Genomic DNA, 16,400 nt, shown 5'->3' with positions numbered 1-16,400 from the left:
AGAGAGAGAGAGAGAGAGAGAGTGTGATTATTAGTGGACACTGCTCTTCAATGATTCCCTCCCTTGGGGACTCCATTAATGGATCGCCCATGGTTCAGTGATGGGACCACTGCTGCTTTCTTATATAACTATTAATGATATTGATGGCAGTATAAGAGGCTTAATGTCTAAATTTGCAGAATGATACAAAAATTGATAGGCTGGTTAATGATAGTAATCAAGTAAGCTAATGTCATGAGACCAAGAAAAATTGGCATTGACAAATGCAATGTATTGCATATGTGAAGCACTAATCCCAGATTAATATATCAACTAGCATTATACTCAGGGTTGTGGGAAATGAAAGAAACTTAAGGTAACTGTTCTCTGAGCAGATAGGCTGCCAGAACGGTCATGGGATTTTATCAATGATATATATATATAGGAACTTTGCTAGCAGGGATATATAGGTGATTATCCAATTGTGCAAAGTAATTGTTAAGCATCTTGAGTACTGCACACAGGTCTGCAGCCTCAATCTAAGAAGGTTGTAGATCTGCTGGAATGTGTGCAGAGAAGGGCAATGAATTGGCAAAGGGAGCAATAGGGTGGACTTACCAAGAAAGGCTTAATAAGACCACCCTTTCTGCAAATTTCACCTCTGGAGACTAGGCACCTGCAAGGAGATCTGACTGAGGTGTTTAAGGCTTTGAATGGATTGAGTAAGCTAAACGTTGATGGCATTCTTCCTTTTGCTGAGACTACACAAATGAGGGGGCATAAATTCAAACTGAGGAAGGCTGGTTGAAGGATAAAAATATGGAAGTCACCTACACCAAGCTGGTGGTTGACTGTTGGAACAAACTTCCATCTGTTGTTGTGAAAGTGAATAGTTTTAATAAATTCAAGAAAGAACTAGACAAATTAATGGAGAGGAAGGTTAAGTGGTGCAGGATTTTTTTTTTTTTTTTTTTGGGTTGATGCTTTATAAGCTTGCTTCATTGCATCATATGCCACTACTAATACTGACAAAAGACAAATTAGGTATATGAACTGAGATGTGGGCAACTGAAGTTTAATTTTAACAAATATAAGGTACTTCATATGTGGCAATAATCCCAGATTAACATACCAACTGTGTAGACAATATTAAAATACTGCACTCAGGGTAGTGGAGAATGAAAACAACCTAGGGGTAATTGTGCAGTCAGATCAGAAGTTCTCTGAACAGTGCAGACAGGTGACCAGGACAGCTCATGGTGTGTTTTCAATGATATAAAGGAATTTTACCGGCAGATATAAAGAGGTTGTTGTTGCATTTTACTGTATGATTCCTTTCGCTTCAAATGTGGTAGTTGTGCATATGTCCATTTTGATATTCCCTGTCAGAGACAGTTGAAAAATCTCTCTACCACATTCTGTCAAATTCATCTGTTGTTTCTATCATTCTCCAAACTCCACTAATCACTTGGAACTCTTTGACTTCCTCTCTTTGCAACTTGACTTTCTCCAGTCCAACCTTCCTAAAAGTGAGTTAATTTTCCTTGAATTTAATGTTCAACTATAGCTGGCTTCTGTCTGCTCTCCACTTGCTGTCTCATAGATGTACTGTTTCTGCTGCATGCCTTTTCTACAGATACTTCCATGGGCACTGTTCGTCTGGATTGGCTTCTATAATTCCTGCTCTCTCTCTTTCAAAGCAGTCTGAACATGTGCCGCAACCAGTCAACATCCTTTTACTGCTCAACTTCAAAGTCATAGAACCAACTTTCCTTCTTCCTCATACGTATTTCCTGAAAATTATAATCTACAGAAGTTCAAGTCTAATGTCAATAAATATTTTCTTTCATCTTCTCAATCTCAAACCCATGCACGGTACTAAGTACAATAGGTTCTAATACCTCTCACGTTTGGGGTTTTCATAAAAAAAAAAACAAAAAACCCAAAACTCATATTGTGAAATCCTTCACAAGTTGCCCAGCCTTGTACTTTCGAATAAGTACCACTTTCCCAACAGAGAAGTCTATTGTTATTCATTCTCAGTTTAGTGCCACCACCCAGACAACATCATTTCAATAACAGACAGTGCCCATCCACCGAAGACGATAAACAAAAATTCCCGAAAGAGTGCTTTCTTGGTGGTGGCACTAAATTGAGAATATGCAACAATTATATTCTCTACTGGGGAAGTGTCATTCGAAACTGCAAGGCCAGACAACTCAGTGTGAAAGATTTCACAATATGTTATAGTAATGATACCATATTGCAAACTTCATTTGTTTTCTTCATGAGTTTATTGCATTATTAAAATGATGCCTTTGTAATTGAGTCACTACCCAATAGGTATTAGTAAATTCCTAGGCAGAGATATAAAAATGTCATATGTGCATTACAGTAAATTCACACACACCTTTTGGAATTACTCATTATATGAAAAAAATTTCACTTCTAGGTTATACACTTCCACATTCACGGTGCATAACTGAAGGGGAAAAAAATCCCAAAACAGTGCTGTCCAGTTAGTAGCACTAAATTGAGAATAAATAACAATAGTCTTTTCTTTTAGGGAAATGTTATATATTCAAAAGTGCAAAGCAAGTCAACTCATTTTACACTATGAGATGTTATAGTAATGATGCCACATTACAAACTTTGTTTGGGAAAAACTCAAAAGCAAAGAGAAGAGAAGAATATTAACACAAAAGTGATTTTTAGACAGATTCACCATATTTCTTCAAATAAATTCTAGCCCTTTGGGCATTGGCCGAAATCAACATTTATCATTTTACTTTTATGCATTATTATGCCATCATTTATATTTCACCTTCCCTAGTATCTTCCTACCACATCCTTTATCTTGGTGGAATTATTCAGCCTGTTCCTTGGTTCCATGTGATAGAACTTTCAGCATTGCTTTCATAACTGGCATCTTTCTTGTTTCCTAAAGAAATTGTGAACATTTTCAAAGCTGATCCCTGTTTCTTTTTAAACTGTGGTAATTTTTCCTTCAAATTGTACATTTGAACTTAACCTTTTTTATCTGCGTGGAAATTGAATGCAAAGATACATAAAAAATTACCACCCACATCTGAAGCCATCATAGATTGAATCATTGAACTAATTTGGCAAGGAGTGGAAGTAATAGGACTTTCACTGTTTTTGCATAAACAGCAGAGTGCAAAGCTAGCCTAATGCTAACTTTGCACTCTGCTCATATTATACATAGCATTTTAGTGTAATCTTATTTTATGTTTATGGTTCATTGGCAGCACGGGTCATGATGCATCAAATCCAAGGGTAGAATACATTAAAAGTTACACTTAACATAAATTAGCTTACCATATGAAGTACAGTCGGGTCTCCATATTCGCAGATTTGTGTTTTTGCATTGGCGGTCACGAAATTTATCATACTAAAAATTTGGCTGTTACTCACTGCATTCACCCTGAGTGATGAGTGCCATCCAAGTAGGATGGCACTGATGAGAAAGTGCGGATTCTAGATAAATGTCAAGGAGAGCTCACATACATGGCCATAGGCTGCATGTTTGGTATTAACGAAAGTACCATACGATACATAAGGAAACAAGAAACTGAGATCAGAGAGGCAGTGCAAACTGGTGAAATTGTTACTGCTAAATACATGGCTTATATGATAAAGTGGTGTTAAAAATAGAGAATGTACTGTTCATTTGGATCAAAGATGAGCACAAGAAAAACTTGCCTGTGAACATTGGTATGATTTCTGCTAAGGCCCTCATTCTTTACAACAGATTTAAGCAGCAAACCCTCTGTACCAGCAGCACCATGGGAACCACTTTCATTGCCAGCAAAGGCTGGTTCCAGAAATTCAAGAGGCATTATTCACTCTGTAATGTAAAGATTACAGGAGAGTCTGCTTCAGATGATCACGAGGCTAAAAAAGCTCATTGAGGAGAAGGGGTATAAACCTGAACAGGTTTTCAATGCCAATGAGATGGCATTACAAAATTGGGTTACGCTGCTAGTTTGCAGCAATGCAGCAGGCCATATGACAAAGTCTGGCCCAATTTTCTGCACAAAGAACCCAAGAGCTCTCAGAGGACAAGGTTTCAAGGAGGAGGACATCAGAGATTTAATTGATGGACAAGCAACAACACTAATGGATGATGAACTCGAGGATCTTGTTTGTTCCAACTCTGAGGATGAGGAAGAACCATGCCAATATCAAAAGTTTGACTTGGAAAACCTAGCGCAGGCAATGCGTGATGGCAAATGCCTAGTGGGCTTCTTCTTCAAACACAACATGATTCGCGCAATGAAGTTCAAGGAAAGCCTCAACGATATTTTAACACCATACACAGCCATATTCGATGTGTTCAAAAAAAAAAAAAAAAAAAGCAGCAGCTTACCATCACAATATTCCTGAAAAGGAAAATGTCTACATCAACACCTAAAACTCCTCACACCCCCAAATCGGAATTCTCGACGTCAGCCAACCCTGCTTCTTCTACAGCCTCTGAGACCCCGACTACTGAGGAGTGGAGTTATGTTGTTGTTATTTGGTTTTTAGGAGCATTAGCAACTAAGGCCATATTGCTCCGGGGATATGCGGTGGTTATTACCTGACCTTTCCGCATCCTCCGTATTTGGTGGTCATGGGCTCGAACCTTGGTCTAATCAAGAAGCGTGTGCTACGCACTGCTGCTCGGGCCAACCTGGCTACGGAGGCACCCTGAGGAGTTATGAATCCTGTGCATGCACTGAATACTCTGGTGCATGCCTTGTTCTTAACCATGTAATAAAATTTTGATACAGTATTTGGTGGTCATGGGCTCGAACCCTGGTCTAATCAAGAAGCGTGTGCTACGCACTGCTGCTCCTACCCACCTGGCTACGGAGGCACCCTGAGGAGTTATGAATCCTGTGCATGCACTGAATACTCTGGTGCATGCCTTGTTCTTAACCATGTAATAAAATTTTGATACAGTATTTTTGAAACAAAGAACTAAAATGTTACTCATTACTGTAAAACACAATTAAAACCTTTTAAACACATTTTAAACATTTTTTCTGTTAATTGTAAATGGTTGCATGAGTGTTTAGACATATGTAGAAAACATCTGGGGCTATTTGGGCAAACGTACAGATTTTTGCGGAAATCCATGTGGTCACAGGAAGTGTTGACAAGTAACCCCTGCAAATATGGAGACCTGACTCTGTGCATGCGTGAGCCAAAAAAAGGAACAAATTTCAATAAAAACAAGCAAGAATAAGTTATAAGCGTTAAACTGATTTAATTATATTTATAGAGGTAAAATACTGAAAAATTTGGGATATTTCTGACATAAAATCTGACAATATATAAAGCTTAGACAGTTGGTTAAAAGTGCTAAAACATAAGGGGCATGCATTGATAAAATTCTGGCATTCTATAAATTGGTATCAAAGTGCTTGCACGTAGAGGGTCAGCCCTCAACAGAAAAGAATTTTACTATCACATTAATATACCGGGTGGTTATAAAATAAGTTTCCCTATTCAGGAGACCCTAGTGTCAAAACAGTTAGAGATAGTGCTGTGAAAATCAGTGGGTATGTCATTTAGGGTATGGAGAAGCGATTTGTAGAAGAAAAAAAATTAGTTCAAATTTCCACCAACAGGTGAGAAATTGGCACTGTAAACATGAGATGTAATACTTAACTTAGGATTAGATTTTAATATCAGAACTTAGAAATCTACAGATATTGTTCTATGTGCTTTTATTCACTTGAGATGATATTCTGAAAACTGAGGACTGCGTGCGACAGTTTCGCATAGCATTTCATTGGGGATGTTGGCTACATGCTGTTTAATGCTTGCTTTCAAATCGACAAGCTTATGTTTGCCCCCACGGTAAACTCTGTCTTTCAGGTATCCCCACAGCCAGAAATCACAGTGATTGGTATCTAGTGATCGGGCTGGCCAGAACTGCAGAAAGTCTCTAGAAATGATGCAATCATTTCCAAATGTTGAACGGAGCAGTTTGCAAGAAAGGCAATGCTTGGTCTCCAAACATTGCCTTTCTTGCAAAGCGAGAATAGAAGAGCGCAGTACGGTGCACTAGTTACCTTACGGAGGAGGGGCCATGAGGGGCCATAGACTCTTCAAAGAAAAATGGTCCAATTATAAACTCTGTTGTGAATTCATACCATACTGTAACGTATGGTCTTTCATACGTATAGTTGTCTTCTGTGCATGATATACATGCACAGCAAATGGACGAGAAGTTCCCCATATTCGGCAGTTTTGTGCATTTACAACCCCATGAAGAGTGAAATGTGCCTCATCAGACCATAAGATCATTCGAGCCTATGTATCAAGTTCCATACGAGTCAGAAATCGTAGAGCAAAGGCTATTCGTTGTTACTGATCACAAGACTTTAGTTCCTGCACCGTGTGAATCTTGTATGAGAACCAGAGTAAAATTATTCGAAGCACTTTACATACAGTAGACCAAGGAAGGTTCAAGTCTCTTGACACACCTCTAGCACTACTGACTGATAGTGTTTCACATTCTGACCTGGAGGTTGTTGCAACCACCACTTCATCCACTACCTCCGTTCCGATACATGGTCGTCCCCTGCCTGGAATTACACCTAACTCCCCAGTCACTTCAAACTAATAACAATTTCTTTATTAGTTTTCAAAGCCCCACTAATCAAAGGTCCTTTACGCAAACCTTTAAGTTTCTGATATTCACGTAGTGATGCGTTACTATTATTCTGGTAGAACAGTTTTACTAAAAGAGCAAGTTCCTTTTTTGTAAGAGCCAGACGGTGGCATTGGCCTTTCTGCTTTTATCTAACAGGATGTCATTTGCATAAGCAGCGTATCTTGAAGTAAATGACAACTTTTACACATGTGCAGTGCCGTTTTTCCACATGGTGGCAGAAATTTGAACTAATTTTTCTTCTTCTACAAATCACTTCCCCATACCCTAAATGACATACTCACCAATTTTCACAGCACTAACTCTGTTTTGATACTAGGGTCTCCTGAATAGGAAAACTTATTTTATAACTACAAAGTATATATAAAAATATACATATGGAATCTTGTGGAGACATAGTAAAACAAATCTTACTTGATTTTCTTGATATTCTTGATAGAGTCTGCTTAACAGCAACCATGAAACTTCCAAAGCTGATGGCTTAATGCTGAAATATATTTAAATATTTTTACAATACTTGTATTATGATTTTCATATTAGTAACCAAATTATTTGCAGTGAATGTAACAAACCCTCCAACTAAGTAATTATTTCAGCATTAAATTGATTGAATGCTTTTCAATCAGGATCCTTTATGCATGCATACACTCACTCACTCACTCACTCACTCACACACACACACACACACACACACACACACACACACACACACACACACACACACACACACACACACACACACAAATATATATCCATTTACTGTTTGTTTGTTTGGGGATTTATTAGGTGCATCTGTGGCCATAGTGTGCCATCCGGTTACCGATGTTAAGAAGAAAATATTACATTCATCCATGCAAATTTATCCTATACAGTCAAAGTCTGAGAGGCATACAAGGATTACGAAAATTTTTTAACAAGGCTTAATTTGGACATTACAGAGAAAAAACATAAGTCACATGAAATATTGCTATAAACTGATAACTAAATATATAAAGAGAAGAAAAACAACACAAAGAAAGATAAATTTACAGTAGCTGAATGGAAGGTGAAGCATTCTAATAGTTAAATAAAGAGAGTAACTCTGGTATAAGCATTAAGCCATACAGTGCAAGGAAGTGCTACAGGCTTTTGGTGTACTCCAAAATTAAATAAAATTCTACTATTCTGATACTAATAATAATAATAATATTAATAATTAATAAAAATAAAAAATAAAGTACATAAAAATTAAAATAACAATAAATGAACAGCAATTTGTGCATTTGTGAATGCACCTAAAATTTGAGAGCATTTGTGAATGCTCTCAAATATCAAATGAAAATCTAAAAAATAAAATCATCCACTACATCCATTTATGTATTACTTGATTGGTTTTACTGAATTCCAGATCTCAGGTCAACAAGTGATCTTATCCAATTTTCACTGCTATTTTTGTTCTACCATTTATTACCATGTCTACAATTAGTTGGAAGCAGCACAAATAAGCAAATGTGACTGCAATTCACAAAGGGAGATAAACGGGAGGCACAAATAATTACAGACCTGTTAGTTTAACTTCTGGTCCGGGGAAAATAATGGAGTCACTGGTTAAAGAAGCACTGCCGGAGCATCTAGACAAGACTGCAGCTATAGTTCAGACACAGCATGAGTTTGTTTAGGGGAAGTTTGTTTGTTATTTGGTTTTTAGAAGCATTAACAACTAAGGCCATATTGCTCCAGGGATATGCGGTGGTCATTCCCTGACCTTTCCCATCCTCTGTATTTGGTGGGCACGGACTCGAACCCCGGTCTAATCAAGAAGCATGTGTTACACACTGCTGCTCCTGCCCACCTGGCTACGGAGGCACCAATTAAGGGGAAGTCTTGTCTGACCAATTTGATTGGATACTATGATATGGTCACAAAGGAATTGAATGCAAAAAATAATTTTGATATCATATACTTGAATTTTAGGAAAGCTTTTGATACTGTTGCACATGAAAGCATTAAGGGCAAATTGCTGCTATAGATAAAGGGATGGCTGAATGAGAGAAGACAGAGTGGCAATCAATGGACGCTGCTCTTCATGAACTAGTAGGCATTGCCGTAGCCTAGTGGTCAGGCGCGAGGGTGCATAAGTACATGTGCCTTGAGTGACCGGGGTTCAAGCCCGTGACTGCTGAATATGGTGCTATTTCTTGTATTCTCTCTATCTTGTGAACTCCTCTGACCGTTTGGTCGTCCCGGAGTATAAACAGAAAATTTATTTATTTATTTAACGTTATTAGTGTAGTCCACCAGGGTTCAGTGTTGGGTCCACTGTTGTTTTATATATTTATTAATGATATTGATGAAGGTATATCAGGCTTAATGTCTAAGTTGGGAGACATTTCGATGGTTGGCAAGGTTATTAATGACACTAATGGCAGTACACTATTGAAAGATCTAGAAAAGTTGAACAGATGGGCTGAGAGGTGGCAACTGTGTGGTAGTACTCAGGGTGATAGAGAATGAAAAAGACCTGGGGGTAATTGTGCAGTCAGATATGAAATTTTATGAGCAGTGCAGACAGTCTGCAAGAGTAGCTCATGGTGTCTTGTCAATGATATACAGTAATTTTTCTTGCAGGGATAAGGAACTGATTATCAACTTGTATAAGGCAATGGTCAGGCCACCTTGAGAACTGTATACAGGTCTGGAGGCCTCTAGGAAGGATATAGAGCTGCTGAAATGAATACAGAGAAGGGCAATGAGATTGGTGAATGGACCAAAGGGTTGCTCATACAAAGAAAGACTAAAGCTTATCTATTCACGAGAGTAGCCTGTGCGGACGTACATTTTTGCCGCTCCTGGAACAGAGAACTTTTCTGATTTATTTTCTGTTTATTAGCTTAAATTGACATATTAACTTATTTTCGAGAGTAGCTTTATATTCATATTTACGATACTTACTTTAATTAGATAGAGATTTTGTAGGTATTACTTAGTATCGGAAAGGGTATCAAATCCACGTGTTTACCGTTCGTAATTTTCCGCCATTGTAACACGATACAAAATATCTCGAAATAGGTAGCATAAGCTTAATATAGTATAGTATAGTATAGTACATAATATTGCCAATTAATCAGATAATTAATCTTGTTGAACTTCACTGTCAATTAAACTGTACTTTTAACTATACATATAACGACTTGGGTTACGTAACATAAATAATTAGTAAAAAATAATTAATACTTAACTTGATACCGAAGTTATATAAAGGGATTTCGTAGATAACACTCAATACTGAAACATAAATATAGAGTTATAATTGTGTTGGGATATAAATTTAGGGTTTTAATTTTGTACTGAAATTGAAATTTTATTGAAATTAAATCGAAATCATGACTCAGACCAGAGCAGCAAAGCAAAAGGCTCAAGCTAATGGGAGTGCTGTGGCTCAGGGGAGAACTGAGGGGGGGCAGTTGCACTCTGAATCACAGCTTATTAAAATGCACTACTTGCTTGATGTTTGTGGAGCAGTGGGTACGGGACATGGTACTGCCATGGGGGATGTCTTTGTGTGTGCGCGATGCAAGAAGTGTAAGGAAATCAGGCGACAACTCAGCGTTTGTATGGGCCTATATGAGAGCTTGAAGGACAGGGTGGATGCCCTCGAAGGATTAAAAGTGAGGGGCCCATCAAGCTCTCAGCTGCCCACACCAATGCCAGAGCTTGCACCTGGTCGTCACGCAACACAGCAGCAGCCCCCAAGGCAGAATGCGCTGGTCCCAAAGGAACTAGTAGTTGTTGGTGACTGTATTGTCAGGGAAATGGGAAACATGCTTTGTAAAAAGGATAGGTGGAACAGGACCAGGGTATGTCTGCCAGGGGCAAAGATTGATGACGTTGTAGAGCGGATATCATCTTTTAAGGGCACAAAAGGTGATATAGTTGTACACGTTGGAACTAATGATATTAAGAGTAGGAGAATGGCGGAATTACTTAACAAGTACAGGTCACTGTTGAAAAAAAGCCAAGAATTAGGGTTGAATTTGAAAGTGTCTGCAATTCGGCCCAGACACGATAGGAGGGAGTATATGATGAGAGCCCTGTCGATCAATTCGGCCCTGGAAAGATTGTGCAAGGCTCAAGGGGTAGAATTTTTTTCAGCCTGGTCTGTACTTGTTAACAGGAGAGACTGCTTCTACAGGCATGGGATACACTTAAATAGAAAGGGTGCAAGAATGTTTGCTGATGCTATCGAAGCAGTGTTAGGTGGGTCGGAAAACTGCTAGATTGTGGGGATACAAGGACTAATAGATTAACAGTAGCCACTGGCAGAGGTGAAAGTGATTCTTGTACTGCTTCTATTGGAATGAGCCGCAGCCTGGAAAATAAGATGCAGGATATTTCAGAGACTGCTCGGGATCATTGGGGTACAAATAAACACATGGGTTGTGTTAGGGTAGCTAAGAAAAAGAACAGGTGCATGTATACTTGCGTGTACACCAATGCTAGGAGTTTAGTAAATAAATTTGATGAATTTGAGGTATTGCTCAAAACATCAAAGGCAGATATTGTGGGGATTTCAGAGACATGGTGTCACACAGATATAAGGAATGCAGAACTGGAATTTGTGGAGTACAATGTCTACAGAAAGGATAGACAGGATAGGAAGGGAGGAGGGGTTATGCTATAAAATCCAAGGAAGTGAAGCCAGTTGACATTGCTGGACAGTGCAGTGTCGAGTCAGTGTGGTGTGCATAAGCGTTGGGAGATCAAAATTGAGAGTAGGAGTGTGCTATAGGCCTAATGACTCTGATGAGTATAATAAGAAACTGTAGGGAAACAGAGTGGGCCAGTAAATCAGAGAGTCTTATAATGGGCGATTTTAATTTCCCAGATATTGACTGGAATTTGGGGACTGGTCACTCACACACTAGCATTGGATGATTTATTTATTGGATGATTGTTTTCAGCATCAGCATGTTCGGGAGGCAACTAGAGGGAGTAATACTCTTGATTTGATTATCAGTAGAGATTCTTCATGCGTTAAGAATCTGCAGGTAAATGAACCACTAGGTGGCAGTGATCACAGTGTGCTGAAGTGGGATTTACTCAAAGGGGTAACTACCATTAGGGGTAAAGGGAAGGGTTATTGCTTTCGTAAAGGCGACTACGATGGACTGAGGCAGTATTTAAATTTTATACAGTGGGACCAACTGATGATGTTACCAACAGCAAATTCCAAATGGGAAGCATTCAAAGAATGCTTCCTATTTGGAATTTAGAAGAATCTTGGAAGCTACTGAGCCTTACATACCAACTAAGAAATATTGTTCAGGGTTTAGGCCTAAGTGGATGTCAGATGAACTAATGAGACATATGGCAGAGAAGAAAAATGCATGGGATACATACAAATTAACACGTGACACAGAAGCTTATGATAGGTACAAGTTGATCTGTAACCAAGTTACAAAGGAGATTAGGCAGGCGAAGGCAGATTACGAGATATCTTTGGCAAGGGATGCAAAGAAAAACAGCAAAGAGTTCTTTACTTATGTAAACTCTAGAAGGAAGGGGATGAATCAGATTGGTCCACTTTATCGATGGCTCAACTGTTGATGATCCTGCTCAGGTAGCTAACGAACTAAATGAATATTTTGCATCGACATTCACACATGAGGAGTTATTCAGCAAGGGGAATGCCAGAGGTGTATTCAACTCTGGCAATAAGCTAGAGAATCTTGTAAAAACTGAGAGTAAAGTGGAGGAGAAATTGTTGAAGATAAATACAAGAAAGGCACCCGGGGTGAATGGGATCTATCCAGTTATATTAAAGGAGGCAGCAAAGGAAGTAAGCAAACCCTCAGCCATAATTATGAGAGCTTCCTTGGACTCAGGGGAAGTACCCATGGACTGGAGATGTGCAAATGTGACCCCAATTCACAAAGGAGGATCAAAGGGCGACACAAGTAATTATAGACCTGTTAGTTTAACTTCTGTTCCCGGAAAATTAATGGAGGCACTGGTTAAAGAAACACTGCAGGATCATCTAGACAAGACTTCAGTTATAGCTCAGACACAGCATGGTTTTGTTAAGGGGAAGTCTTGCCTGACCAATTTGATTGGATACTATGATGCAGTCACAAAAGAACTGGATGCAGGGAATAACTCTGATACTATATACTTGGATCTTAGAAAGGCTTTTGATACTGTTGCACATGGAAGACTGCTGCACAAATTGGAGCAGTGTGGCATTGGAGGCAAATTGCTGCTATGGATAAAGGGGTGGTTGAGGGGGAGAAGAAAGAGAGTGGTAATCAATGGACACTACTCATCGTGGACTAATGTTTTTAGTGGAGTTCCCTCAGGGTTCAGTATTGGGTCCATTATTGTTTTCTGTATTTATAAATGATATTGATGATGGTATATCAAGCTTAATGTCCAAGTTTGCACACAATACGAAGGTTGGCAGGGTTGTCAAGAACATTAATGACACTATGCTACTGCAACAGGATCTGGAAAGGTTGATCAGATGGGCTGAGAGGTGGCAAATGAAGTTTAACATTGACAAATGTAAAGTACTACATATGGGAAACAGCAACCCCAGAGCAACGTATCAACTCTGTGGTACTACACTGACAGTGGTAGAGAATGAAAGGGACCTGGGGGCGGTTGTGCAGGCAGATATGAAGTTTTCTGAGCAGTGCAGACGGGCTGCAAGAGTAACTCATGGTGTACTGTCAATGATATATAGGAATTTTTCTAGCAGGGATAAGGTGGTGATTATTCACTTGTATAAGGCAATGGTCAGGCCACACCTAGAGTACTGTATACAGGTCTGTAGGCCTAATTTCAAGAATAATGTAGAGATGCTGGAAAAAGTAAAGAGAAGGGCAACAAGATTAGTGAATGGAACAAAGGGGTGCTCTTATGAAGAAAGGCTTAAGTTTTGCAAATTATAGTGTCTGGAGACTAGGCACTGGCGAGGTGATCTGATAGAGGTATATAAAGCCTTGAATGGTTTGAGCATGCTCAATGCTGATGGGATTCTTCCTCTTGCTCAGAATAATCACCTGAGGGGGCATAAATTCAAATTGAGGAAGGACAGATGCAGGATAGACGTGAGGAAATTTGCCTTTAGGCAGCGGGTGGTCGGTTGGTGGAACAGACTTCCATCCCCTGTCATGGAAGTTGATAGCCTAAATAAGTTTAAGGCTCAGCTGGACAGGTATTTCGAACGAACAGAGGGGTGAAGCAGAAGTGGTTATTGTTTTATTTTTTATTAATTAATTTATTTATTTTTTGGCTGATGCTGCATAAGATTGCTTTCTTGTATCAAATACCTCTACTAATGCTAATGCTAAAATTCTGTAAATTGCAGTGTCTGGAGACTAAGCACCCATGAGGTGATATGATTGAAGTGTATTAGGCCTTGAATGGTTTAAGCAGGCTCAATGTTGATGGGATTCTTCCTCTTGCCAGATTAGTTGCCGGAAGGGACATAAATTCAAATTGAGGGAAAGAAAGTTGTAGAATAGATGTGTGGAAATTTGTCTTCAGCCAGTGGGTGGTTGATTGCTAGAAAAACTTCCATCTGTCATTGTAGAAGTTGACAGCTTAAATAAATTCAAGCCAGAACTAGACAAATGTTTGGAGTGAATGGATCATTGAAATGGGAATTTTTTTTTTTTGGCTGATGCTGTATAAGCTTGTTTTCTTGCATTGCATGCCTTTACTAATGCTAATAAAAAATGGCAACACTAACTAGAAAACTTAAGACAATCCATACATTAATGGAGACACTGCTTTGAAATATAGATCCATATACATATTTCCCAAAACCCACACATGGAATGCAGACCTACCTTTATACTTCTCTAAAGCTTGCATATAAGCATATTTATGTGTATTACTTATAGATTTCAACAAGGCATATTTTCTAAAATAATCATAAGTATTTAAATAAAAAGAAAAATAAGGTAAGCTGATTTTGCCAGTTTTCTAGAAATCAATCTCCTACCCAAATCCACCCACCATAAGTAATAATCAAATAATTCAGTCAGATTGTCCAATTTTTTAAAAAGCAATTGAAACGCGGCTCCTTACGTGAAATTCTGTTACGATCAACTTCCACAACTGTTAATTAGATAAGGATTAAGTACACATGGTGCAACCAATTTTTGGTACTGTTCTACATAAGACCAATGTACAAACTGGAGCAGTAAGGAATGTGTATCCAATTCGAATTACAGTGAAGCCTAAGTAATTTTAAATTCCCAGATATAGACTGGAACTTGTGGGCTGGTCACTCACACACTAACAATCATCCAATAAATCCACCCGCTTTTGTGGATTTATTGGATGATTGTTTTCCACAGCAGCATGTTAGAGAAGCAACAGTCCTGATTATCAGCAGTGATTATTCATGCATTACGAATTTACAGATAAAGGAACAACTAGGTAGCAATGATCGCAGTGTGCTGATGTGGGATTTACTTAAAGATAACTATCATCAGTGGTAAAGAAAACGGTTTATTCATTCGTAAAGGTGACTACAGTGGTCTCACATTTTTTTAGGTTCTATACAGTGGGATTTTGAATTTGATTTGGGTTTTATTGGCGCATTAGCAACTAAGGCTATAATGCTCCAATCCATACAGTGGGACCAACTGATGTTACCAACAGCAAATTCTTAATCGGAAGAATTCAAGGAAGTAATCTTGGTACACACTAGAGGCTCTGCTCCAACTAAGAAATACTGCTCTAGGTTCAGGCCCAAATGGATGTCAGATGAACTAATGAGACTTGTGGCAGAGAAGAAAAATGCACGGGATGCACATAAATTATCAGGTGACACAGAAGCCTATACTAGATACAGGCTAGTCTGTAATCAAGTCAAAAAGGAGGTTAGGCAAGCGAAGGCAGATTATGAAAAATCTTTGGCAAAGGATGCAAAGACTTCTTTATTTATATAAACTCTAAAAGAAGGGGATGAATTAGATTGGTCCACTTGATATCAATGGATTGGCTGTAGATGATTATTCTCAGATAGCTGCCAAACAATGAGTATTTTGTATCTATATTCACACATGAGGAGAAGTTTGCTTACCAAACTCTAAGAGGGAGTTAAATGATTCTGTAATAACTGAGAGCAAAGTGGAAGAGAAATGGTGAGGTTAATCATAAGAAAAGCATCTGGGTATATGGGATCTATCCAGTTCTATTAAAGGAGGCAGCAAAGGAAGTAAGCAAACTTTTAGCCATAATTATGAGAGCATCCTTGGACTCGGGGGAAGTCCCTACGGACTGCAGGTGTGCAAATGTATCTCTAATTCACAAAGGGAGATCAAAGGGTGACAAGTAATTACAGATCTGTTAGTTTGACTGCTGTTCGAGAGAAAATGACAGAGTCACTGGTTAAAGAAGCATTGCAGGATCATTTAGGCAAAACTGCAGCAATAATTCAGACACAGCATGGGTTTGTCAAGGGGAAGTCTTGTCTGACTAATCTGATTGGATACTATGGATGTGATGTAGTCACAAAGGAACTGGATGCAAAAAATAATTTTGATATCATATACGTGGATTTCAGGAAAGCTTTTGATACTGTTCCACACGGAAGACTACTGCACAAATTGGAGCAGTATGGCATCAAGGGCAAGTTGTTAAAATAGATAAAAGGATGGTTGAGTGGGAGAAGACAGAGTGGTGGTCAACGGGTACTGCTCTACCTGGACAAATGTTATTTGTGGTGTCCCTCAGGGTT

General features: G+C 38.8%; 1 protein-coding gene across 1 annotated transcript in view; it reads right to left on the bottom strand.

The window, feature by feature from the left end:
• LOC150085758 (uncharacterized) overlaps positions 1-16,400 on the bottom strand; it is a 321,980-nt gene that overhangs the window by 220,329 nt on the left and 85,251 nt on the right. The window contains exon 5 of the mRNA XM_090374684.1: positions 7,082-7,154. Coding sequence (XP_090230810.1) covers positions 7,082-7,154 — 73 coding nt within the window. The remainder of the gene's footprint in view (positions 1-7,081; positions 7,155-16,400) is intronic.

Source organism: Mastigoproctus giganteus, chromosome 5, assembly GCF_048544385.1.
Source record: "Mastigoproctus giganteus isolate SK-2022 chromosome 5, ASM4854438v1, whole genome shotgun sequence".
NCBI classification, from domain to species: Eukaryota; Metazoa; Arthropoda; class Arachnida; order Uropygi; family Thelyphonidae; genus Mastigoproctus; species Mastigoproctus giganteus.
Note: the sequence above shows the minus strand (reverse complement) of the source record. Positions and strands in the feature narration are given on the sequence as shown.